This window comes from Lichenostomus cassidix, chromosome 21 (assembly GCF_008360975.1).
Source record: "Lichenostomus cassidix isolate B80296 chromosome 21, HeHo_3.0, whole genome shotgun sequence".
NCBI classification, from domain to species: domain Eukaryota; kingdom Metazoa; phylum Chordata; class Aves; order Passeriformes; family Meliphagidae; genus Lichenostomus; species Lichenostomus cassidix.
Window position 1 is genome coordinate 4535007 of NC_139501.1, and position 23288 is coordinate 4558294.

At 44.4% G+C, this 23288-nt stretch overlaps 3 protein-coding genes across 3 annotated transcripts; all 3 read right to left on the reverse strand.

The window, feature by feature from the left end:
- Positions 1-5948: 5948 nt before the first annotated feature.
- On the reverse strand, positions 5949-11101 carry LOC146428314 (arylacetamide deacetylase-like 4). Its single transcript, XM_085079848.1, has 4 exons — positions 9728-11101; positions 7986-8202; positions 7731-7794; positions 5949-7133 (listed from the first exon to the last, which is right to left on the reverse strand). The coding sequence occupies exons 1-4, from the start codon at positions 9887-9889 to the stop codon at positions 6359-6361; spliced, it is 1218 nt and encodes a 405-aa protein (XP_084935974.1). The 5' UTR covers positions 9890-11101; the 3' UTR covers positions 5949-6358.
- A 427-nt stretch (positions 11102-11528) lies between these two features.
- On the reverse strand, positions 11529-15270 carry LOC146428315 (arylacetamide deacetylase-like 4). Its single transcript, XM_085079852.1, has 4 exons — positions 15079-15270; positions 13772-13988; positions 12953-13016; positions 11529-12309 (listed from the first exon to the last, which is right to left on the reverse strand). Exons 1-4 carry the CDS (start codon positions 15253-15255, stop codon positions 11535-11537), a joined length of 1233 nt encoding a protein of 410 aa, XP_084935978.1. The 5' UTR covers positions 15256-15270; the 3' UTR covers positions 11529-11534.
- Positions 15271-16274: 1004 nt separating this feature from the next.
- LOC146428316 (arylacetamide deacetylase-like 4) lies at positions 16275-21096 on the reverse strand. Its single transcript, XM_085079846.1, has 4 exons — positions 20875-21096; positions 18508-18724; positions 18058-18121; positions 16275-17321 (listed from the first exon to the last, which is right to left on the reverse strand). The coding sequence occupies exons 1-4, from the start codon at positions 21049-21051 to the stop codon at positions 16547-16549; spliced, it is 1233 nt and encodes a 410-aa protein (XP_084935972.1). The 5' UTR covers positions 21052-21096; the 3' UTR covers positions 16275-16546.
- Between the last annotated feature and the right edge of the window lie 2192 nt (positions 21097-23288).

A 23288-nucleotide genomic window follows, 5' to 3' on the forward strand; every position in this document is an offset into this window, starting at 1 on the left:
GCAAAACAACCTCTGTCTCAGTGGGTTTATCTTGAATAAAACTCCCTGTAATTTCTGAAGATCAGAAAGAGCTGGGAAATGTTATGTTAGACACAAGAAGAGTATTTATTATTTAGAGAACCTCTAGCACAGGAATATTGTCACTGATTAAACAGCACTGTTTTTCTCAGCAAGAATTAGTATCTCTAAACTATGGGGTTGGAATCTTTCTGTTTTATCTGCTATTCCTGCTTCAACTGACTTCTGCCAAATGCAGAGCAGACCTTGGGAATAATCCTGTCTGTGCTTCCCTCTGCCTGTGAGCACAAACCAGATGTGCAGGCCCAGAACCTGGCACTGTGACTCATTTACGATGGTTGGAAAGCAAATAGAAATGAGAAAAAGGAAATATAAATACAGCTCGGTGTAGCTGTGGGTTTGCAGCATTGCTTTCACCTCCAGCTCAGTGGGTTTGGGGGGTTTTGTCTGGAATAATCCAGGTCAGCTGCATTTTGTAGGAAAAAAATAAGGGGGAAACTTTAGTTATCAGAACTATTCTGTCTGAACTGTTGCCATGTGGAATATTCGAGATAAAGATACATTCAGGTTTTGTTTCAGGCTGGTTGGTGTTTTCCACCATCTATGAGCTCAGTGAGCTCAGCACAAATCTGGGCACCTGTGAGGAAGCTCTGAGTTGCAGAGGTGAGAACAGCTGACAGCCAAACAGCTCCAGGGAGATATTTTGCTGCTGGGTCCCACAAATGCCATCTGAGCAGCCTGGTGGAGCTGTGCATCCTCCTGTGTAAGAAGCTCTCCACCAGAACACATTTCCCCAGGTTGCCTTGGGCTCCCCTGGCTGTTGTGGTTGTATATTTAATGGCAAATGGCTCCATAAAAACAGATCAGACTTGTGGCTGGGGATTGGAATTTGGAATCAGATTTTGGAATTAATGTTTTCATACAAATTTCATAGGTGGTTCTTGTGCATCTCAGTAATTCCCTGTACATCAAGTTAGTAATTTCTTTCCATGTATGAGCTTTGCTTTTAGGAGCACAGTAGATGACAAACATAAATGTTTCATTTACCATAAATATTTAATAATTACGAATAATTGATGAGCAGATTTTTAAGCAAATTGATTAGAGTTGTGTGAAATTAAAGCTACCTTTGTATAATTTTCCAAGCTGTATTCTAGGTATTATCCCCAGATATATCCTCTGTTGTGCTATAGAGATGCATGCCTGATTGGTACTGTCATAAAAAATATTAGCAGATGGGAACAAGCAGAAAAATACACTTTTAACAGTTATACTAGCAATAAAATTAATATGGAGGACTTCCTTGTGCACACAAGAATTTCTGTACCCACCAGTTTTCCTTCCATTGTAATCCATTCTTTATGGATTATTTTAGAGATGTTTTTTCAGGAGAATATGTTTAATAGCGCAGCACTAATAGCTGACTGTGATTCAGTGACTTTCACCTATTTTGCTTTCAATTTTTCCTAATTGCCTTTGATCTCCCTGGGGCTTTGAAGCCTCAAAAAAACCAAAAAACCATATAATGCTTATCTAATTACCAGGGCTGTTGCATCTCTGAAAGATTTCATTAAGGATGCTGCTCTGTGGCTCCTGCAGGCAGCTGAGGAGCTTTGTCCCCAGATGGTTTTGGGTGTCTCACAGAGCCACAGTCCCTTTGCCAATAGGTGCCACTGTTGCTCTGCACGTCTGACTCCTCAATGCCCTTCACTTGAAAACCCAACCTTGAAAAAGGAAATCTAAATCCCAGTGACTAAAATGGTGCAGAGGTAAAATGCCATCCAGACCATGGCCAGGGGATTGTCCATGCCAAGACTAAGGTATATGCTTTATCTTGTTCCTATAAATAATTCTAATATTGCTAATCTTGAGCACAACTGATGAATTGCATTGAATTAGTTCCAGATATATTGAATGTAAGCCTTTAACTTGCTGCAGGTTTGTTGTTGAGCCTCAGACTAAGAGCAGCTGAGCTTTGCAGATCTCTGCTCTGGGCCAAATGCGATTTCAGTGCAGAAGCTGCACATTGGAGCAATAAGAATTTGGATTTGTGCCAGCATTTCTCACATAGGAGCAAAGTCTCCTATCCAGCAGTGGAAAGGCCACCCAGAGCTAGTTTGCTCTCTGCTGATGCAAGGTCAGCTAACGTAGTTTGCTTTGCAGCTTATCTGCCTTTAAGTGCTTCTCCTGTGTAAAGCCAAGGGGAATCAAGGTCTGCCTGCTTCCTGCATGGGGAGGACCTTGCTTCACCTTGTACTGGATCTGCAGCTGCTTCCTGTGTTTGCTTTATTCTTGGATGTTTCAGGCATATTACAGAATAAAACCAGGTTCTTTCCTGCTCTTTCTTCAAAGAAACGCCTAGCAAGCTGTGTAAAAATGAAAAAAAAAAACAAAGGGCAAAGCAATTAAGAGATTTATGTCCTTTCAAGTTCCATCCCATCCCACTTCTTTCGTGTTTTGGCTTGGTTTGCTTTCATTTTACCACAGTTATTTATCGACTAAAAACCCAGAGATGAAAAAATTTGTTTTGACTGATTTAATATCTTCCGAGATCCTGCTGGCCACCTGCAGGTCAGTTTGTAACCCAGCCACTTGCTGTAGCTGGTGTGAAGCCCTGTGCCTGTATAACCTAATTCTCATTCCTCCTGCAGCTCCCACAAGCAATAAGCTATATTAAGCAGTGCTTAAGATCACCCTAAGCAGCTCACACAGGGTGTCCCTGGCTTCTCTGGCTCTCACCAGTTGCCTGATGGTTTGCAGATATTCTGCCCCACTTCAGAGTCCAGGATTCTACCAACATTTTGGGGAAGAGATCCCTGGGTGGGAGGTCACCAGTTGTAGGTGGTTGTGTCAGCTGACAAGCAGCAAAAGCAGAAATTGTTGGGCTTTCAGAGGAAGTGGGGAAGACACTGGGCATCACTCAGCTTCTTTCTGGTGAAGTTTTTCATCAGGTGTTCGAGATGGCCACAGAGATTGGGCTATTCAGAGAGAAGATTAAATGTTAGAAATCATAGAATTAAATTTTTGGTCCTGGTGGTTTTACTCCACAGTTGTCATAGGGAATGTTTGTACTATTTTGAAAGCAGATTAAGGACAAGAGGGATCTTTTTATTCTCAGGACTTGTGTGTCTACCCTCTGGCTGGAAGAGAAAATCATTGCTAGACATTGACAGAGGCAGTAATGTTATCAATCAGGAGTCCTGATTCTTCAGAGCCTCTCTGGTAGATATTTGAAAAGTTAGCACAACTGTACCTTTTACTTTAAAATTCAGAAAGACAGCAATGCTCCATGAATTCTCCTGCTAGTTCTATCCCACAGCTCTCCTTGTTTTCAGCTGGTGTTGGATAGGGCAGAGAATTCTGTTCATTGACATTCTCCTTCACTGCTTCCTCTGGTGAATAAAGATTGTTGTATGAACAACATTTGCACTTTATTAATCCAAAAAATAGGTTACTGACTGGGTAAGAAAGTAGCCAAAAGTCACCACAAGATCCATTTCCAGAATTTAAACAGAAGGTGGTTCCTGGCTCTAAATCTATATATTGACCACTGCACCATGCTCCATCTGATTGAATTAACAATGCCAAGAGCTACCAAGAATGGGGAAATCTGATTTCTGAGGAGCCCAGGCCAACTTGCATCCACTCCAGCTGCAGAGAGGAAGCAGCACAGGTTGTAGCCACGTCCATTGCAGTCCTCAGCATAATCTGACACTAAATTTTGGCTTATTGCTTCCCCGTGATGGATGAAAAGTGCTGCAGTGGCACCTGAAATGAGATGCACATGATGCTGTTGTGCACAGCATTCAGATGGCTCAGTGTGCTTTTGAGTCAGACTGTATTGCCACTGACACCACACAACTTTGTCAGTCTTTGTATTACTTATCATTAAATCCCTGAATATCAGGGCATTTGCATTTCAAGTAAATTTCCACTCAACTTAAGCAACTGCATCTGTATGTCAGGAGATCTGATCAGTCTGATTTCAACACTTGCATCATGGATTTGCAGACACATTTAAGAAGGTTGGAAATGAAAAGCTGATTGCCTTGTGCTGCTTAAGGGTTTCGTGCAGCAGCATTGCATATCCAACTCCCAGCTGCCTGTCTAGAGAGGATGGTGACAATACTTGGGGGTGGAGAGGCACCTTGGTGGAAGGGATGTTCTAGCAGATTATGCTTGTGGGAAAAGTATTGTAAAAGATCTGGGCCTTATTTCAGTGCAGTTTGTTTATATGAATTGGAGGTGTGTTGATTAAAATAATCCTATTTTACCAGCAAGCTTGTATTAGAGCCCAGGGAATGTCCTGAAGACACAATACTGTCCTAGCTGGTAATAACACACTGATTTTTTCATGTGCCCTGGTCACCCCTGAGGCACAGAGTGGGAAACATCCAGGGAGTCCCTAGTGGTTGCCTGCCTTGGGAAGGATTCCCACTGGAATCCAAGCTACAGGGGAGCTCTGAATGGCCAGAAAGCTGCAGTGCCTTCCTTTACACAGAGTTGTTTAAGGATATATAAAATAGGATTTAGGTATTAGTCACAGATCATCATTGCCTGGAATGTCACACACAGCCTCACATTGGAATTTTCTGCTCCTAACCTCACATTTCCCCAGCGTGGTTCTCCTCAGTTTGGGCTGTGAGCTGGGAAGCAGATGAGGCTGTTCTGCTGAGTTTTATAAATGTGAGAGATACACAACACTCAGCATTGCTGAGGCAGCCCAGTATTCACAGCAGCTCTGTCCCAGTGCTCCTTTCTTCATCTACACAAGCGCTTCTTTTGGGAAGAAGTCTGCTCTGTGTTCTTTGCCTCAGCTGGTAAAGTCAGCTGGTGAAATCAGCCAGCATAAAATTTTGGATTGGTTCCTTAGTGTAAATAAAAGATACTGTACAGCACTTGAAAAATAACCTGTGGTTTGGTTAATTTGGTTAAATACCAGCACCTGCCATGGGAACCAGCATCTGAAAAGGATGAATGAAGCATTTTCCCCCCTTTGTTCTACTTCTGCTGCAGCAGACTGCAATACAGTCTGGCATTTGGTTCCAGGAAAAAAAATCTGAAGGAAGCAATTTTAGCAGAGTCAGGAGGATTTGCCTGAACAGCTCTAATATTGAACCTAACTGGCATGTTTTGACAAAGTTAAAAGTCTAATGACAAAATTTTGCTGAGCTCTTAAGCAGGGCATGAAATCTACCAAGCAGCTCTGCTTGCAAAGATGCTCATGTTTCTACAAGCAAATGAGACTGATATCCAGATTATTGAAGATCCTCTGATATAAGTATTAAATTCTGACATCTCTTGCATGATGTTGGTACATGTTATTGTCTATATAGTTGTGTGTAAGTGGCACGGCCTCGGGTGACTGCCAAAAATGACATTTTTAATTGGCTGATGTTATATGCAGTATGAACCACTCAATGCAACTTGTGCTTGGGCATTGCTTCTGCCCTGGCTTAGGGAGAGGAAGGGCAGGTCATAAACAGAATGAATTAATACACGCCAAGAAGATGCTTACCCTTCTCCATTTTATTACTTATTATTTTATTTATCCTTCTCCTGTGAGCTGAGGCTGTTCTCCAGCTGACAGCTACAGCCCTCTACTACCCCCACAGCACAGCTTCTCACCTTCCAGCCAGTTTCCAATGAGAGCTGTAGTAGAAATTTGGGTGCAGTTTTACACCAATTCTGCCCATCTTCTTGTGATGCAATTGTATTTGTTTGTCCCACCAGCACTCCCCTCCCTCGCTGATGGAACTGTCCTTCAAGTTATGTGGGTGAAACACTACCCAGTAGTCCAGTGCTACAACTGGGGCAGAAAGGGGCTCCAGTCCTGCCTGTGTGCTGACAAACACAGGTGATGTTGGACCTGCTTGGCCACGGAACCATTTGCTTGTTGTGCCCACAGTGACACTGATCACACTCGAGGCTGCGCTGTATTTATTTATTGTTGACCAAAACAGTGGCTCACAACCCACTAAAGCCAGCTGTGTTTTATTCTCACACCACACACACACCTGCCAACACACAGCTTCTCTTCACACAGATACATTTTATTTTAAACAGCTGGAACTGAATGTCCATTCAACTGCAATGTCCATTCAGAGAACTGTTATTTACTGACAGAGCTAAAGATAAGGGCTTGCAGCATGGTACAAGCTTGGATAGGGTTTGCATATTCCATGTTCCAACTAACAGCTGGAATGAGATTCTGATAAGCCTTGTTTATCATTGTTAATGGCTGCCCTTCACTGACTACCCATCACCTGATATTAAATATCCTAAAAAGATATTTTCCTAGGTTGAGGCATGAACAGACTCATGGAATCTAAGATGTTTACTATAAGCTTTTTATAAAGGTAACAATGCTGTCCAATCCCCTCTTCCCAGATGGAAATGAGAAGCCACAGTAATCAAATAGGCTTATGATTCCATGGAATCCATCCTCGAGGTGGTACCAGGTCACTTGAACCCCGTTGTCCTCCAGCCTCTTCTTGTACAACAAGCCATCATCTCGTAGCACATCATACTCACAGGTCAGGATGTAAGATTCAGGCAGCTGGTGAACAACAGAGTCTTCAGCCAGCAGTGGGCACAGGTTGGGCTCACAGACTCTCTTCACCGTCTCATAAACTTCAGCTACAAAATCAGTGGGGTTAAGTGGCTTCACACCTCTGACCTTAAATTCCTCAGGGATGTTATCTGGACTCACCCACTTCCTGTACTTCAGCCTCATGTCTGGAGGAATATGAGCACCCTCCAAGACCTCTTTCATGTACAGTGCATTCCCCTTGAGGTACAGCAAAGCAAAGAAAGCAGCACGTTCTCGGAATAACAGAGGGACTCCCCGATTTTGATGATAGGACGGCAAATTGAAGTCCAGTGCCTGAAGGCCTGGGTAAATGAGGATCTGAGCACGGAGTTTGGGCAGCTCTGAGCTGCCTGCCAGGGTCTGGCTCACAGCAGCTGCCAGGTTGCCCCCAGCACTGTCCCCACAGACAGTGACCCGGGCAGGATCCACGCCGTAGTGCTCCAGGTGCTGCAGGAAGTGCTGGGTGGCGTTCAGACAATCTTCATATGCAGCTGGGTATTTGTGTTCAGGGGCCAAACGGTACCTGGGACACAGAGAGACAAGTGGAAGAGACAGAAACATCAGTAGTAGTATTCAGGAAATGGTCTTGTATGCTGTTTGGGATTGCAGGTAAGCTGTAAATGGTGTGTTCATCACAAGGACTCACTCAAGCAGGACTGTCTCTGATTAATGGTCTGAGCAAGGAATTGTACAGTTCCTAGTGACGCTGAAAACTCCCTCTGTACTCCTGACAAGATTATTTAATAATTTTGTGCCTCTGCTTCCTATGTGTAAAATGGGAGTATTTCAGTGTGATTATTCTCTTTTCCCATGGTTCCCAATTGCTTGGCGCATCTTATTACATGTCCTTATGTTCAGCACAAGGAAGACATTTTTCACCCAAGTTTTTAATTGGCTTTTATAGACTTCCTTAGTGTGCCAAATATTTCCATTTGTATCTTTTCTGAGTCTCTCTGGGAATGAACAGCTAAGGGCTGTGAAATCTCCGTTATCACTGTTTGTCTCTTTATGGACTTCACTGAATTCCAGAGAAATTCCTCTGCCAAAAAAGAACATCCCCAAAACCAGCACCACAGCAACAATAATCTTCCAACAACAGAACTGGGTAGGGTTCACTTACTGTACAGACACAACTACAGAGTCACTCTCCCTGGAAAGGTAGCGACACACCTTTTCATAGGTATCTGCAAAAGAAATATTGTCATTAGTGCTTTGCTATTGCCCTCAGCTTTGAGACAGCCTAAGGAATGTCCACTCCAGAAAGGCTTCAGACTTCCTCCCAAATCACATGCTGAAACCTCAACTTATTTCTGTTTTCTAAATAGATGAGGAAGTTCTTTCTATACTACTACAGTTCCTCCAGGACGTATCTTACCAAGGTTTCCGAAAACCCAGCCTCCTCCATGGAAGAACAGGATGCCTGTCCTTGGCCCATCAGAGGTAGCTTTAGGCTGATAAACCCTCACAGGTACTTCATTAAACTGCAGATCCTGGATAAAGAGCTTTGGATCCAGCCCTAGTTTCCGTCCCTGTCGCACGTATCGACCAAAAGCGATATGACTGCAAAGCCCAGTCTTCTCCAAAATCCTTCCCTGTTAAAGGTAAAAGAAATTAAGGCATCTTTAGAAGTCTGGAGTTAGCCAGGGTATAAAAACTCTGCATTATACTTATATCAAACTGTATTTGGGGGAAAATTTAAAGAAACACAGAGCTCTGACTCAAAACCAAAACATTTTTCCCAAGTTTTCACATCCTACAGTATGTAAAAAAATGTACTTGCGCTACTCAAATCCAATGTCATTGTAACCACATCAGAAATTTCATAAAGCTCAGCCAAATTGGTTGTCTTGGATACATATTTTAACCATCAGCATTGTCCTGCACATATTTGTGGTCATCCTTGTTTCATTTATACTTGAAAACAACAATGAAATACCATACGTAGAGACAGTTCTTCATTGTGAAAGCAAATATTCATGAATTAGACCATAAAACTCAGTAAATTTGCAAATCTAAAGTGCTGAGCTGTGTTGTGCAAGTTAGTTAGTTACTGCTTCTTATTTGCACAACAGATCTACTGAGCAAAATGAAGTCGCTTCTTTTCCCAATGCTCTTGCAATGCTCTTGCAAGCTAGACTATGAATCTGATGTAATAAGTGAACAAACAAGAAGCTGGGAATCAAACAGTTCACTGGCTAAACAAGATCCCTTTTTTTTAATGCCCAGCAAGTCTGTCTTGTCACCTGCTAGTGGGGTTCAGGATTGCTGGGCAGCTCAGTCAGTAAATTTAATTTAAAGAGGATATAAATGGTTTAAGAATCTGTGTGAAGGAAAAGAAGGTCTGTGTGACAGCAGGGTGACGTTGTGGCTAAAGGAGTGACAAAGCCGAAGATTTTGAGAAATTCAAAGACAGCAAGTAACAGAGGCAGAGTTGAGGAGGGCTCTAATGCCGTTTATGCAACGCTGCCAAAGGGAGTCCAGGGATTAAGTAAAGCAGCCCTAACCGGATTCTGTGCCATAAATGTCAGCCGCGGCAGGAGCCGCTGAAGGGCTGCAGCTTTCCTTGTGCAAGGTGATTCCGCCCGAAGGTGCGGGCAGTTACCAGGCAGAACAGCAGCCCAGCCCTGAATCCGGGGCTGCCATCAGCCGCTCGCAATCTCCGCTAACACGCCCCAGCACGTTCCTGAACCGGGAATGAGGTTTGCCCGAGACATGGGCAGTGCTCCCCGCAGCAGCCCAGCCGGGGGTGCCCGGGGCAGTGTCCGGGACAGCATCCTCGACAGGGAGGTGCTCGGGGCAGCGCTTGGACCGGGGGCGCCCGGGGCAGCATCCTCGACCGGGGGATATCGGGAGCAGTGTCCGGGACAGCATCCTCGACCGGGGGATATCGGGGGCAGTGTCCGGACCGGCGGTGCCCCGGGCGGTGTCCAGACCGGGGGGTATCCCGGGGCAGAAGTGGGGGTGCTCCCCGCATGCCATCCCGTGCGGCGGCACCGCCAGCATGCCGTGGGTTCGGCGGGACGCGCGCACCTCCGGCTCCCCTGTTTGTGCAACCGCCGCCCCCCTGCCCAGCCGCGCGGCCCCCGAACGCCCCTCGCCCCCCGCACCGCCACTCACCAGCGTGGCGGTGCCGAGCAGCACGGTCAGCACCAGGCGCAGCTTGGCCGGCTGGTTCACCCCCGGCGGGATGTCGTAGCCGGGCAGGCCGAGCAGCACCGCGGCCGCCGCCAGCGCCGCCAGGGGCAGGAGCAGCAGCAGCAGCGCGGGCAGCAGCGCCATGGCCCGGCCGCGGCCCCGCGGGGCTCCCCCGGCAGCGCTCGGCAGAGCCGCGGCCCCGTCACGGGCCGAGTGCGGCCGCTCCGCAAAGCCGGCGCAGGGGTCATGGTGCGGGCGGCCGGGGGGAGCCGCGCGGAGCGGCCGGAGGCGCCGGCCGGGTAATCTCGGTTCAAGGAGGCCCGGCGTGACCTGCGCGCGGTACCGGGGAACGGCCGGGCCCGGCGCCGCCTCCCGCCGCCCCGGGGCTGCCACGGCCGCCTCGCCGCGCTGCCTCTGCCCGCAGTGCCCGATTCTCTGCGGGAGCGGAAGGGAACGGTTCGGTGAAGGGCTGTCCTGGCGCAGGGAAATCTAAAGGCAGTCAGCATTTCTTTTTGTAAAAAGTTCCGATTTCCTCAGTCCTCTGTGATTTTGTTGCTGTTTTTCTGAGGATTTCCTTTGGACGAGGAGCAATAGGCATGAACTAAAGCATAAGTTTCACCTCAACACGCGGAAGAACTTCTGTACATTGAGGGTGGCAGAGGACTGGGACAGGTGCCCAGGGAGGGTGTGGAGTTTCCCTCTCTGGAGACATTCCAAGCACACCTGGATGTGTTCCTGCATCACCTGCTCCAGGTGACCCTACCGTGGCGGTGGATTGGACTGGATGATCTCCAGAGGTCACTCCCAACCCTCACAATTCTGTGATTTCCTTGTCCCCAGTATGGGTGTTCTGAGTGTGCTCACTGCTGTTCTTCCTTGCTTTCATCAGCAGGGTGTAATGAAGCATCCTGTCAGGGAATACACTGCCTCATGCTGTAAATGAAACTCAAGCCATGGAGGAAGCACAAATTGACAGATTCCAGCACACAATCACAGCAGAGATTCTGAAAAAGTACGGGGGGACATCCTTTGGAAGGACATGAAAACATTTTGCTTCATGTTCTCTCTCTATTTAAGCTGTCCCTTTCAGTACTAAGAGCCCAGTTCACTGATCCTTCCTGTTTTTCTAAAACCTGATGTCAGCATTTCCTCTCAACAGAATCTCCTGCCCTAAGCGGGCAAAGTGGAGACTGTCCAAAATTAAACAGGATATTGCAGAGCTACAATTATTTCAAAATCAGAGCAGCCCTTACTTGCCTCTAGCAAGGTGTCCCCCATCAACTTTGGCCTTGCACTGCTACTTTTGCAGCCATGGAACATTTGTTCAGTCTCTTCACTGAGATCTTGATCTCTGCTTGTTTCTCCAGAGTTTTCCTCTATCTCTTCCCTCCAGCTCACAATGTGCCTAGCTTGTACTTTTTAGTTAAATAAAGTCGTGCTTTGTAGCTTATCAAATGGACATCACGAAGATTCTGGCTCTAGTGAACAGCATTTAATCCAAATCATTCCACATAGATTATTTTTACAGAAGTCAATAATTTAGTAATTAAAGACAAGGAATCAATCAGATGCCAATTTGAAAAAAACACAGAATGTAGAAAAACTGCAAAGATTGTACTGTCAGGAGTCTCATGAGGAAAAGATCTGTGTTAATTTGAAGTTCAACGGATATCAGAATTAGTACTTTACACATCAAAGGGTGCCACATTCCTGCTGACCAGCATTACCTGAGGTCTGGGAGCCTAAGCAGAGACATTAGTGGGAGAAGCATGAAGAGGGAGAATTCTTTTTACAGATCTTTTATGAATGCAACAACACTGTCCAATCCCCTCCTCCCAGATGGAAATGACAAACCATGATAGTCAAATAGGTTTACGATTCCATGGAATCCATCCTCGAGGTGGCACCAGGTCACTTGAACTCCGTTGTCCTCCAGCCTCTTCTTGTACAACAAGCCATCATCTCGCAGCACATCATACTCACAGGTCAGGATGAAAGTTTCTGGCAGCTGCTGAATAATTGTGTCTTCAGCAAACAGTGGGCACAGGGTGGGCTCACAGAATCTTTTCACTTTCTCATAAACTTCAGGATTGAATTCACAGGGCTTGTGTGGTTTGTAGCCTCTGACCTTAAATTCCTCAGGAATGTTATCTGGACTCACCCACTTCCTGTACTTCAGCCTCATGTCTGGAGGAATATGAGCGCCCTCCATGACCTCTTCCAGATTTGCTGTGTCCCCTTGTACGTAGTGCAAAGAATAGAAAACAGCACGTTCTCGGAATAACAGAGGGACTCCCCGATTTTGTTGATAGGATGGCAAATTGAAGTCCAGTGCCTGAAGGCCTGGGTAGATGAGGATCTGAGCACGGAGTTTGGGCAGCTCTGAGCTGCCTGCCAGGGTCTGGCTCACAGCAGCTGCCAGGTTGCCCCCAGCACTGTCCCCACAGACAGTGACCCGGGCAGGATCCACGCCATAGTGCTCCAGGTGCTGCAGGAAGTGCTGGGTGGCATTCAGACAATCTTCATATGCAGCAGGGTATTTGTGTTCAGGGGCTAAACGGTACCTGGGACACAGAGAGACAACATGAGCAGCCCTCATCACAAATTAAGTGATGTAACTTCATTTTTGTCTTCTGGTGTAGTCTGCATCTGGCTTGTGGACTAAGTAATTTAATCAACTTGCACCTCTCTTTACTTATGATATTTCATTTTGAGAATTATTTTTTCTTTACTTAGACAACTAGGACAGTTATATTTTTCAGTATTATTAGTATTAAACTTACTAGCATTTGATTCTTACTTTTAGAAAGCTCCTTGAAATTTACAAGGTAATTGTGCCTATTTAAACGGATTACTGAATCACCACCTTCCAGGTTGGTTTAGTAGTCATTTCTCAACACATTGGAAAGCTCTTCTGGAAAGCATTCCTTGGTTTTGTGTGGTGCCAGCATAGCTCTGTATTGGGAGACACATGCACCTTACTGTAGGCTGTGTCTGCAGTTAGCTGATGGAGCAGAGGGAGAAATTAAAACAGCCCCCTTGAAATTCTGTCTGGACACCCAGGATCCTGGGAAAGCCACAGAAAATGCTGAGTTGGAAGGGACCAGCTCCTGAGGAGGAGCATTCCCACCAGCTGCACATCCCTGCAGTGCTGAGAAGCGACAAGAGGCAAAAAGGCTTCCCTGGGGCAGCCTGGCTGTAACTCACCCCACAGACACCACCAGAGCACCGCTTTCCTCGGCAATGTACTGGCAGATCCTTTCGTGGGAATCTGAAACACATGGAAGGATGTTTTTCTGCCCACAAATCCTCCAGCTCCCCTCATCCCTCTCCCCCTGCCCACCGCCTCCCTTTGCAGCCCTGGATGGGAAAGCCCAGCTGGATTTCAGCCTTCCAGCTGTTGGAAATTATATAGCCTTTCTAATTAATTTTTAATCAATTGTTTTAATTATTCATAACCAGTATATTAACTATAAGCCATGTGCTAGTCTTAAATCACTCTTAAGATGCTAAGTTTCTTTTCAAAGCCTGTTGTTGGCTTGATTGGGAAAATCCACTGAAACTTTGAAGTTTTGGTGAACTAACGCTGAAATGCTCCAATGAACACGGCTGGGAGAGGGTGTGTATTGTTGAAATTGGATACAAGAGGGACAGAATTTATGGACTACAAGGACGTTTTGCAGAAACTGAAAGATAAAGAAGCAGCTAACAAAAGAATCAGTGTATGTGTTGGAAAGTCCCTACCAGCGGAAAAATATACTAGAAAGACTCAAGAGGATAGAACACCAACTTATGAAAGACAAGTAACTTAGAACCAATGGACATTAATTTCTTTGTTCGATAAAAATGTATGAACAAGAAGTTTTGAAGAAGTTCTGTGTGGAGGCCGGAGTTCCTCTCACACACACACAAACACACACACGGTGGCCAGGAATAAAACAACTCCTGACTCTCTCACACTACAAAAGCAATGCCAGGGGGTTCCGTGCCGGCGGGGTTGGTGTCACAGCAGCTCCGGGGCCTTACCGAGGCTGCAGCAGATCCAGCCGCCGCCGTGGAAGAGCAGCACGGCGGGGCGCAGGCCGGCGGGCGGGGAGCAGGGCCGGTAGAGCCGCACTGGAACCCGGCCGAGCCGCCCGTCCTCCTGCCGAACCCCCGGTACCGGCTCCGGCCGCCGGCCCGAGAACACCAGCCGCTTGATGGCCAGGCTGCTGCACAGCTCCAGCTGCTCGAAAATCCTGCCCTGTGGGGAGAGGGAGGACAGGCGGGTGAGCTGAGGGGAGGCTGCGCGCCTACAGTCCTGAGGGGTGGCCGGTGAGGGGAGCGGGGTGAGGGAGAACCGCGTGAGGGGCACTGGTGAGGGGCACTGGTGATGGGGCAGCTGGAGAAGGGCAATTGGTATGGGACAGCTGGTGAGGGACAGCTGGAGAAGGACAATTGGTGAGGGGCAGCTGGTGATGAGGCACCTGGAGAAGGGCAGTTGGTGAGGGGGCTCCTGGTGAGTGAAGGGCAATTGGTGAGGGACACCCAGTGAAGGGCAGCTGGTGAGAGGCAGCTAGTGATGGGGCACCTGGAGAAGGGCAATTACTGAGCAGCACCCAGTGAAGGGCACCTGGAGAAGGGCAATTGGTGAAGGGCAATTGGTGAGGGACACCCAGTGAAGGGCACCTAGTGAGGGGCACCTAGTGATGGGGCACCTGCAAAAGGGCAATTGCTGAGCAGCAGCCAGTGAAGGGCACCTGGAGAAGGGCAGCTGGTGAGGGACACCCAGTGAAGGGCACCTGGTGAGGGTCAATTGATGAGGGAGCTCCTGGCAAGTGAAGGGCCGTTGAAGGGTCACCGGTGGGGAGCACCTGGTGAGGTGGACTTGCCAGTGCTCCCAAGTGCTCTCTTCCCTCTAAGGTTTCTGGAGTTTCTATCTTAAAAAGCACCCAGCTTTCCATTAGTGGTATTTCCATTACCGAGCCTTCCATGTTCCTGGAAAGCCCCAAGAATGGCCTAAAAACATCATGTGTGCTTAGCTAAAGTGGAAATCTAAGCGATCTCACTTTTTATAAATATTTAATTTTAAATTTAATTAGAGGAGGTCAGCTGATAAAGCTTGGGCTCTTATGGGTTGACCTAATCCCTGTGTAATAGGGAAAATCTGACTGAAACTCTACCTGAGGTCTAACAGAAATGATTTTCCAAAAACCATCCTCTCAAGTCAGCCCCGAGAAAAGAAAAGCCATCATTTAAGCCTTGATGCAGCCAGCAGGATTCTGGTATTTACACATACAACAAAAACAACATCTAACAGCATTTCTGGCAGAAGTCATGGCAGAGTTACTCACCACAGTAGATGTGATGATCAAAAGAGCAACAATAAGTCGAAGTTTCCCAGGATTGCTCACTCCAGGAGGGATGCTACAATTGGCATACTCAGTTTGAATTGTTTTCCGGATTGCTAATATGAATGAAGCAACCAAAATCACCAGCAGTATCACTGGCAGTAGATAAAAAAATGCCATTTCACGTATCCAGAGGTGATGTATCTTCACACCTATCTGTGATTTGGCTTTCTCTGGTACGCCCTAGAGCAGTCCCTGTTGCAAGAGATCTCTCAGGTGTCGCTCACTTTAAAGTCCTTGAAAGTGTTGTGCCACTAGTTATGACATTGGGGAAGAGTCAGCATGTTTAATTTCCTGTTTGTGTTTATGGTAATTGCGGGACTGATAAAGGGTCTGGTATTGATTACGGAATTCTTGGCTTGTGGATGATAACAGTGAGTGCTCAGAGACAGCAGCTGAGTCTGAATGAAGTTCTAGTCTATGACGGAGAGCCAGCAAGCTGGAGATTAATTTGTCCCTTGCACCTGATCTGCAGCCACGGCATTCGTTTCCTGCATTGTGGGCATGCTGTACGTAGTTTGGAATACATGCTTGCAACAAGGACATTGAGAAAAGAAAACGGGAACTAACAAGGGAGATGTAGGGGGAAAAGAGAAGTAACGTGGTCTTCTAAAGTGAATACATCAGTCTTATTTTGTTGTTAGATTATTTGGGGATAGAAGCAATCTGGGCTAGGCCAGGTGTCCCTGCCCATGGCAGGGGTTTGGAACGAGATGAGCTTTAATGTTCCTTCCAACCCAAACCATTTTGTGATTCTAGGATTCTATTCAAGCACAAGAACGAGGTTTTCAGTGTACCCATATGTTTGATAAACATAAGAAAACACTTAAACTGTTTTCCCCATTCTAATTTAAACAAAGCTATCAATAGAGTATTTCTGTTGGGGACAGTTGCAGTTTTAGCTGTCAAGTTAACTAATGTGATTTCATTTTTTTGAGTCTAAAATACCAGTTTCTCCAGCCTACAGACATCTTCAAATTGGTGACTGGGAATCTTAAACTCAGGTTTTACACGTAGCAGAGAGCACAGGCTGTGCATTATGGCACTGGAGTGTCAGTGTCTTTCTCCTTTCCAAAACACAACTTCTAGGAAGAATGAAACCATCGATTATAATTGAATAAAATAGGTCAGACCAGATGTTAGCTTAAAATTTTACTGCATCTTTTATATGTACTGAGAGAGTAACAAGTGTCTAGTCCAAACTGATGATTAAAACAGGCAGACTGTGCATGGACTACTTCAAACAGGAGTAAAAGAAACTTTCATAGTATTTTTGAAATATCTTTATAGTGATCACACTGGCATAATTTCTTATTAACAAATTGTCCTATCTGAACATTCTATATGGAATTTAGAAGCATAAAAGGCCACAGAAATTTGTCAATTCTTACAGAAACTCAGAAAAATGCTGCTATAAGCTTTTTAGAAAATTCACAGTATTATCAAGACCCCTTTTTCCAGCTGGAAATGACAACCAGTCACTATTAAATGAGTTTAGGATTCCATGGAATCCATCCTCGAGGTGGCACCAGGTCACTCGAACCCCGTTGTCCTCCAGCCTCTTCTTGTACAACAAGCCATCATCTCGCAGCACGTCGTACTCACAGGTCAGGATGAAAGTTTCTGGCAGCTGCTGAATAATTGTGTCTTCAGCAAACAGTGGGCACAGCGTGGGCTCACAGAACCTTTTCATTTTCTCAAAAACTTCAGTTGTACAGTCAAGTAGCACATGTGGTTTGTAGCCTCTGACCTTAAATTCCTCAGGGATGATGTCTGGACTCACCCACTTCCTATAATTTAATTTAATATCTACAGGAATATGGGAACCTTCCAAGACCTCTTCCAGATTTGTTGCATTTCCATTTAGATACTGCAACACGTAGAAAGCAGCACGTTCTCGGAATAACAGAGGGACTCCCCGATTTTGTTGATAGGATGGCAAATTGAAGTCCAGTGCCTGAAGGCCTGGGTAGATGAGGATCTGAGCACGGAGTTTGGGCAGCTCTGAGCTGCCTGCCAGGGTCTGGCTCACAGCAGCTGCCAGGTTGCCCCCAGCACTGTCCCCACAGACAGTGACCCGGGCAGGATCCACACCATAGTGCTCCAGGTGCTGCAGGAAGTGCTGGGTGGCATTCAGACAATCTTCGTATGCAGCTGGGTATTTGTGCTCAGGGGCTAAACGGTACCTGGGACACAGAGAGTCACGTGGAAGAGAAGGAAATACTAGTTTTAAATGTATTGCAACCAGGAATCCCCTGATCTCTGCAGAATTTTTACTGTCTCCACAGGATTATCATCCATAAGCTATGAGTAGGTGGTGAAGATTAGTTTGTTATGATATCATCCATTAGTGATGTCTCTTAGGTCTTTAACAGCACAGGAGTACTTAGCAGCCAACTGTATGTAGGTTTTATTGACAATTATTTAGTTACTTTCTGCTTCAGCTTTTCATGGGTTGGACACAAATGACAATACTTCTGGTTTATGTGTTTGTTACATAGAGTTATGTTGTATATTCTCATCATTCGAATCATTATGCCAGTATATGAAAATGTATTAGCTTGTCATTCACACTCTGCTTCTCTAAGTATCAAGCAGGCTTTCCTTGAGTAAGTGTTAAGATCATAAAGCTTACTATCTGTTTACAATCAGTTTTGAGTTTGGAATTTGAAAACATTGATTCAAAACTTCATTTTCCATCTAGATATCCCAAAGTATAATTTGTTATGTAATCAGACAGCGAAAACAGCCCAAGTGAGTCTTCAGTGGTTCCAAACAGCAGCAGAATCGAGACAAGCACACACTTTAGAAGTCCCACAGAGACATTTCTCTGAGAAAGGTTGTTGCTATGATTGGGGGACAGGAGGTGATATTTACACTATAGGAAGTAATCTCTCAAAACTAGCATGAGCAAAGACTCACCCCACAGATACAACCACAGATTCACTTTCTCTGGCGATAAAGCGGCACAGCTTTTCGTGGGTCTCTGAAAGAGATTTGGTGGGATTTGGGTTTGGGTTTGGGTTGGGATGCATTTTCTCTCCAGAGATGTTGGCTATTGGAGAAGTCAAAGAATTGCAAGAAGAAAATGCTCTCTACTTTTCTCTGCTGCTTCCTACAGAGCTCCTCAGTTCTTTTGTACTCCCTCATCCTCCTGTTTCAGTATTTTTTCCCCTTATATCATTGTCCTGTAAGAAAAATCGTGTGATCCACAGGAGATACTTTCTTCTGGCAACAAGAATTACGAGACTGAACCTGTGGTTATATTCAAAGTTTGCAGCTGCTACAGATCAAGAAAAAACAACATTACTATTTATGAAGTATATATTTCTTAAACTAAATGATAGTATTTTTTTCTGTTAGATATCTTACCAAGACTTCCAAATACCCATCCTCCTCCATGAAAAAACACAACTCCTCTCCTCTGGCTGGCAGATGGAGCCTTAGGCTGGTAAATCCTTACAGGCACTTTGTCAAACCACAGATCCTCGATGAAGAGCTCTGGGTCTTTCCCCAGAGTCTTTCTGCCTTGCATGTACCGGACAAAGCCCACCTGAGTGCAGATGCCAATGTTTTCCAAAATCTTTCCCTGTTCAAAGGCAAAGAGAACAGAGAGCTCACTCAAGAGATCCTGTATTTCCCAAAGAAAAGGGACTGTGTGGACAGTTAACTCACAGTGCCTAAGTTGTGAATTTTAGGGCAGTAATAAACTAAGAGAGTACTTGTGCAGGTGTAGGACAGCTGAACAAGTAACAGCAGCATCAGGAGAGGTGATGAGAGAGTCACATGAACCAAAGAACAGAATCCCAAACAATGCAGCAGTGATAGACTGGGGAAACAGATCACTCTGCTTCCTCAACGGGTCCTTTACCTAACATTGAAAGCAAGTTGGGTTTTCACTGGTTATTCTACCTTTGCTCCCTAGCAGATGTGAAAACATAACAAAAGATGATTGTTCTGGTGCTGATTTTCATGGCAGAGACACTTGCCCAGTAGAGTTGACTAAGTTAAGAATATATTTGATAATTGCTTTTGGATCCATCTCCTAGGTCTCACTAATGTGTGCCATGCACTGACGAGAATATCCTGAGATATTTAGTAGGAATGAACTTCTGTTCATTCTCTGTGCCATAGGGATATTCATGCCAGGCAGAAATGAATACAAATCAGAGCTAGTGCTCCAACATAATTTTGCATAAATTAAAAAAAAGGCATAGCCTCTGTTTTGAAATGCTTTGTTCAGCCATCCCAACCAGTACTTGGGTCCTTAAGAACATATTTGGATCAAGTTAATAATATTCAGGATTCTGTTATGAATATTTCTGATTAGACAGCCACATTTACATAGATTGTCAATAGTGTCATGACTCTCAATATATTTGTCTATGAAAAGCCTTTTCTTCAGCGATTTCAACTATTTATAATAGTCTTTGTGATAATCTTGAGGAAAGATTTCTTGAAAAAACCAAGACATTTTGCACTACACTGATTTTAATTTCTTACAGAAACTAGTCTTAGTGTCTCCAATTGTATACAAACATGATAAAACTATTTATTTTGCTTTTGCTATTTTCCAAACAGGAATGGAACAATACAAAGAATATTTTAACTTTTACATTCAGCTTGTTTGGTTTTTTTCACCCTGTGTTGTTTACATTGCAGCATACAATGTTAGTTTATGGTGATAGTGGGCAGTGATTGATGATAAAAAGAGAACTGGCTTTTCCAGCTGCTTAAGTGATGTAATCTCTTTCTAATTACCACCTCTGTGCAGCCAAAGCATGAGAGTACATATATCTAGAATTCTTTACTATGGTCAGCTATAATCTAGAATATTTCTGACAGAGAAATTTTTTCTCTTTGTTTTTCTTTTTAAATTTTAAATAGTTTGTCTCTCTTTGCAGGTTAAAATTAAATGAAATTAAATTATTAAATATATGCATAACCTCTGTTAGCTCCTATCTAATGCCATGTCTCATCTCTACACCTGTCATTACATAGAAATACCAGTGATTCAGTGAGCTCCTCTGTCAGCAGAGCTCCCCAGATGTTGGGTGCTGCTCTTGGAGGTTGATTACCTTCCCACACTTTTACAGGCTGGTTCACCTGCAGAAGCTGGGCTGTCCAGGGCCCCTCATTCCCATCAGACAATCCTGCTTAGCTGCTGCAGGACTTACATAAATGTGCTTTGGGCAGAGGAATTCCTTCAGCTCCTCTTGGGTAACATTACCTAATTTTGTCACTGGTGTGACAGAAACTCTCCCTTCCCAAAGCCAGTTCTCAAATGGTCACTTTCTCATTTTCTATTCAGAATAAATACAGAACTCATCCCAAAGCACAAGAAAAGCTTGAAAGCACGGCCCAAAGACATCTGGTAGAGTCTGAACCCAGAATGGAAATATAAATGATCCAACATGGATAACCATAATTAATCAAATCATTGCTAGGTCAGCTGGAGGCAGGGCAGAAGCACAGTCAGACTTTCACACACCATTGCTAAGGCAGCATTTAGGTACTGCCTCAGATAGAGCTGGGCAGGACTGGATTAGAGCAGTGCACTGCCAAAGGTATGGCAAAGGTTTCTTTAGCAACACTCAGCTAAATAAAACATGCAGCATGTCAGCAATGCCCTGCTCTCCTCTCTGGAACATCATTCCATGCAGCCTTCTAGCATTGTAGAAAGTTTAACATCTACAGGTTGACTGCTCTTCCCCCAGAAACCACACCAGGTTCACTTACCACCACAGCTGTGCATATTAAAAATATATGAATGATTCGGAGCTTTGCAGGCTGGCTCACTCCAGGAGGAATTTCTGAGTTGGAAAAATCAAAATTAATTGCCCCCATGACCAACAATACAAATCCAGCAAGAAAACCACCTAAGAATAACACCAGCACTGTGAGTACAACTGCCATTTTGCTGAACTGCAGTGATCTGTCTTTTGATTTGACTTTCCAAGGTATATTTGGCTTGTTACTTCCTGATTCTTTCTTCATCTTCCTGTTCTTTGTTTGCTCCAGTAAAAACCTCTCTCCTCCCTTTTACAAATACATTAGCAGGTATCTTTCCCTCTCCCGCTTTCTTTCCCCCTCACTTCCATTATTTCACAAAAGATAAGTTGGTCAAAGTCCTTGATTTGTTAACAGATCTATATCAGCAGCATTTTGGAATTTTTGCAACAAACCAGTGCTTAGCTGGGAGAAGAGTGTAATGAATGAACTGCATTAGTAATAAATTAGCTGGAGGTGGAAAATGGACAGAGGGCATTTGTGTGCTTTGAGTTTGTGGCACTAGAAAACACCCATCTGCAGGATTTCCTCAGGAGTGGGAACCTGCACGTGATGATTGTCACTCAGAAGGACCAAAGAGATTGTCACCAGCGCTCTTTGGAAAGGTGCACTTAGAAAATTCTGTCATTACCCAAACCTCAGTTCTCTTTAGTATTTGTGTTTCTTCTAACAGCAGAACATGCTTTAAAAAAGCCACAGGAGGCTGACTTAGGTTCATTACCAGGTGACCTTGTTGCAGGTAACCTTCAGTAACTTTGCACACAGCAAGTACAGCATAAAATGACTTAAGATAAGCAGTGATTAAAGAGTTTCAAATCAAACTGCTCTATCTTGTTCTTGCTGAAGAGTAGGATTCTGCTAATGTAGGGAAGGTGTACTTTAAATGATGCAAATGAATTAATTGTGAATCTAAGCCTGCAACTCTTCAAACAACTAGGATGTCAGAACAATGAAATTTCAAATTCACAGGGAAAGGAAAGAGGAAAAAATCTAACCTTATTAGGTAGCAGTGTGGGGGGTTAGCATTGGAATTTTTTCATTTACTGGTTGTTGTTGTTGTTGTAAAGTCAAATTATAAGTGATGGGGGGGAAGTACCACATCATTTTAGTTACAAAATTTTATTTAAAAATTAACTTCATATTGTTTTTCTGGCGAGAAGTTGAATGTTTTTAATTGGGCACATGTTTGTCATAAAATATTCTGAAGTAGAAGGAAATCTTGTTTTTAAAATCAGCAAAAGCCCAGATTTGAAAAAAAAAATCCAGTCCATCCAGAAGTGTTTGTAGACTTTCAGTTTGAATTGTGTTTTCACAGTTACATTCCCCCTGCCACAGGTGGTTGTATCCAGTTGTTTGGTAAGTTAATTGCTGTGCACAGCACAGTTGTGACCAGGTGGAAGTAGCAAGATTGTGGTCTCTGCATGCCTGTGTTTTGTCATTCCTTTCACCATGGGGCTTCAGTCAGGTTTACCAGACAGTATGTGTTTAGCAAATGTAACTCTCACTCTTATAACAGAAATATTTGCAGTGCTAGTTGTTTATTTTTTGTTGTTGAAAGCATCACAGAATCACCACAGCATTACAGTGATAATATAAAATTGTGCTTCTCTGCCTTCTTTACATGATTTTCAGAATATTTTCAACACAGCAGAACAGGTAGCCTTGAGCATAATATAATCTTGAAAGAAAACAAGGGCTATGGAAAAATCTCACCTCTGAACTTCCCTAACATACACGCTAAAGTTCAGGGATTCCAGTTTGAGAATGAAGTTCCAAAATGAAACATTATTTCTCAGATCCCAAACCAAATCAAACCCACGCTAGTTCTAGATTAGGATTTCTGCTCCAGACAGGAGCCTTCCTTTTGACTTCCCTGTTTCTGGAGCAGAGTAGTCTTTGTACAGACTAACCCTAGAAATTAAATTCATGGCTGCAATTTCAGTGTCTGCTGTAAGACTTCATAGAAGCTGAGTTCTCCATCTGACACCATCAACACTTCCTGTCTGTCACAAGGACCAAAGCAGACCTCAGTGGTTGTACTCAGCTTTTCTAGACAGGTGAAGAATCTTCAGGAAAATTCACACCTTCAGTGTGTGTCAGCCATGCAAAGATACTGGAATTGCTGTAGTTTTAGTGAAACTAAAACCAGGATGTGCTAGGTGCCTTGCCTTTGCATCTCAGTCTTATTGGTGTGTTATTACAAGAATGTTTTCTAGAATAGTGACACTTTAAATAATCTTAACATTTGTTTGAGAGTCACTACAAAAGCAGGAATCAGAAACTACAAAATGCAGTCAAAATCCAAACCATAAATCAAAACTGTTTACACTCCTTGCCAAGTATAAATTCATCAAAGATACAGC

Bases quoted from the DNA above. Each gene is read 5' to 3' on its own strand.
- LOC146428314 (XM_085079848.1), bottom strand. From the start codon at position 9,889: ATGGCGCTGCTGCCCGCGCTGCTGCTGCTGCTCCTGCCCCTGGCGGCG. The intron at 7,795-7,985 runs GTAAGATACGTC...TTTCTTTTGCAG, and splicing joins CTGGGTTTTCGGAAACCTTG to ATACCTATGAAAAGGTGTGT. The intron at 7,134-7,730 runs GTAAGTGAACCC...TCTGTGTCCCAG, and splicing joins TCTGTAGTTGTGTCTGTACA to GTACCGTTTGGCCCCTGAAC.
- LOC146428315 (XM_085079852.1), bottom strand. From the start codon at position 15,255: ATGGCATTTTTTTATCTACTGCCAGTGATACTGCTGGTGATTTTGGTT. The intron at 13,017-13,771 runs GTAAGGCCCCGG...CATGTGTTTCAG, and splicing joins CTGGATCTGCTGCAGCCTCG to ATTCCCACGAAAGGATCTGC. The intron at 12,310-12,952 runs GTGAGTTACAGC...TCTGTGTCCCAG, and splicing joins GCTCTGGTGGTGTCTGTGGG to GTACCGTTTAGCCCCTGAAC.
- LOC146428316 (XM_085079846.1), bottom strand. From the start codon at position 21,051: ATGGCAGTTGTACTCACAGTGCTGGTGTTATTCTTAGGTGGTTTTCTT. The intron at 18,725-20,874 runs GTAAGTGAACCT...GCCTTTGAACAG, and splicing joins TAATATGCACAGCTGTGGTG to GGAAAGATTTTGGAAAACAT. The intron at 17,322-18,057 runs GTGAGTCTTTGC...TCTGTGTCCCAG, and splicing joins TCTGTGGTTGTATCTGTGGG to GTACCGTTTAGCCCCTGAGC.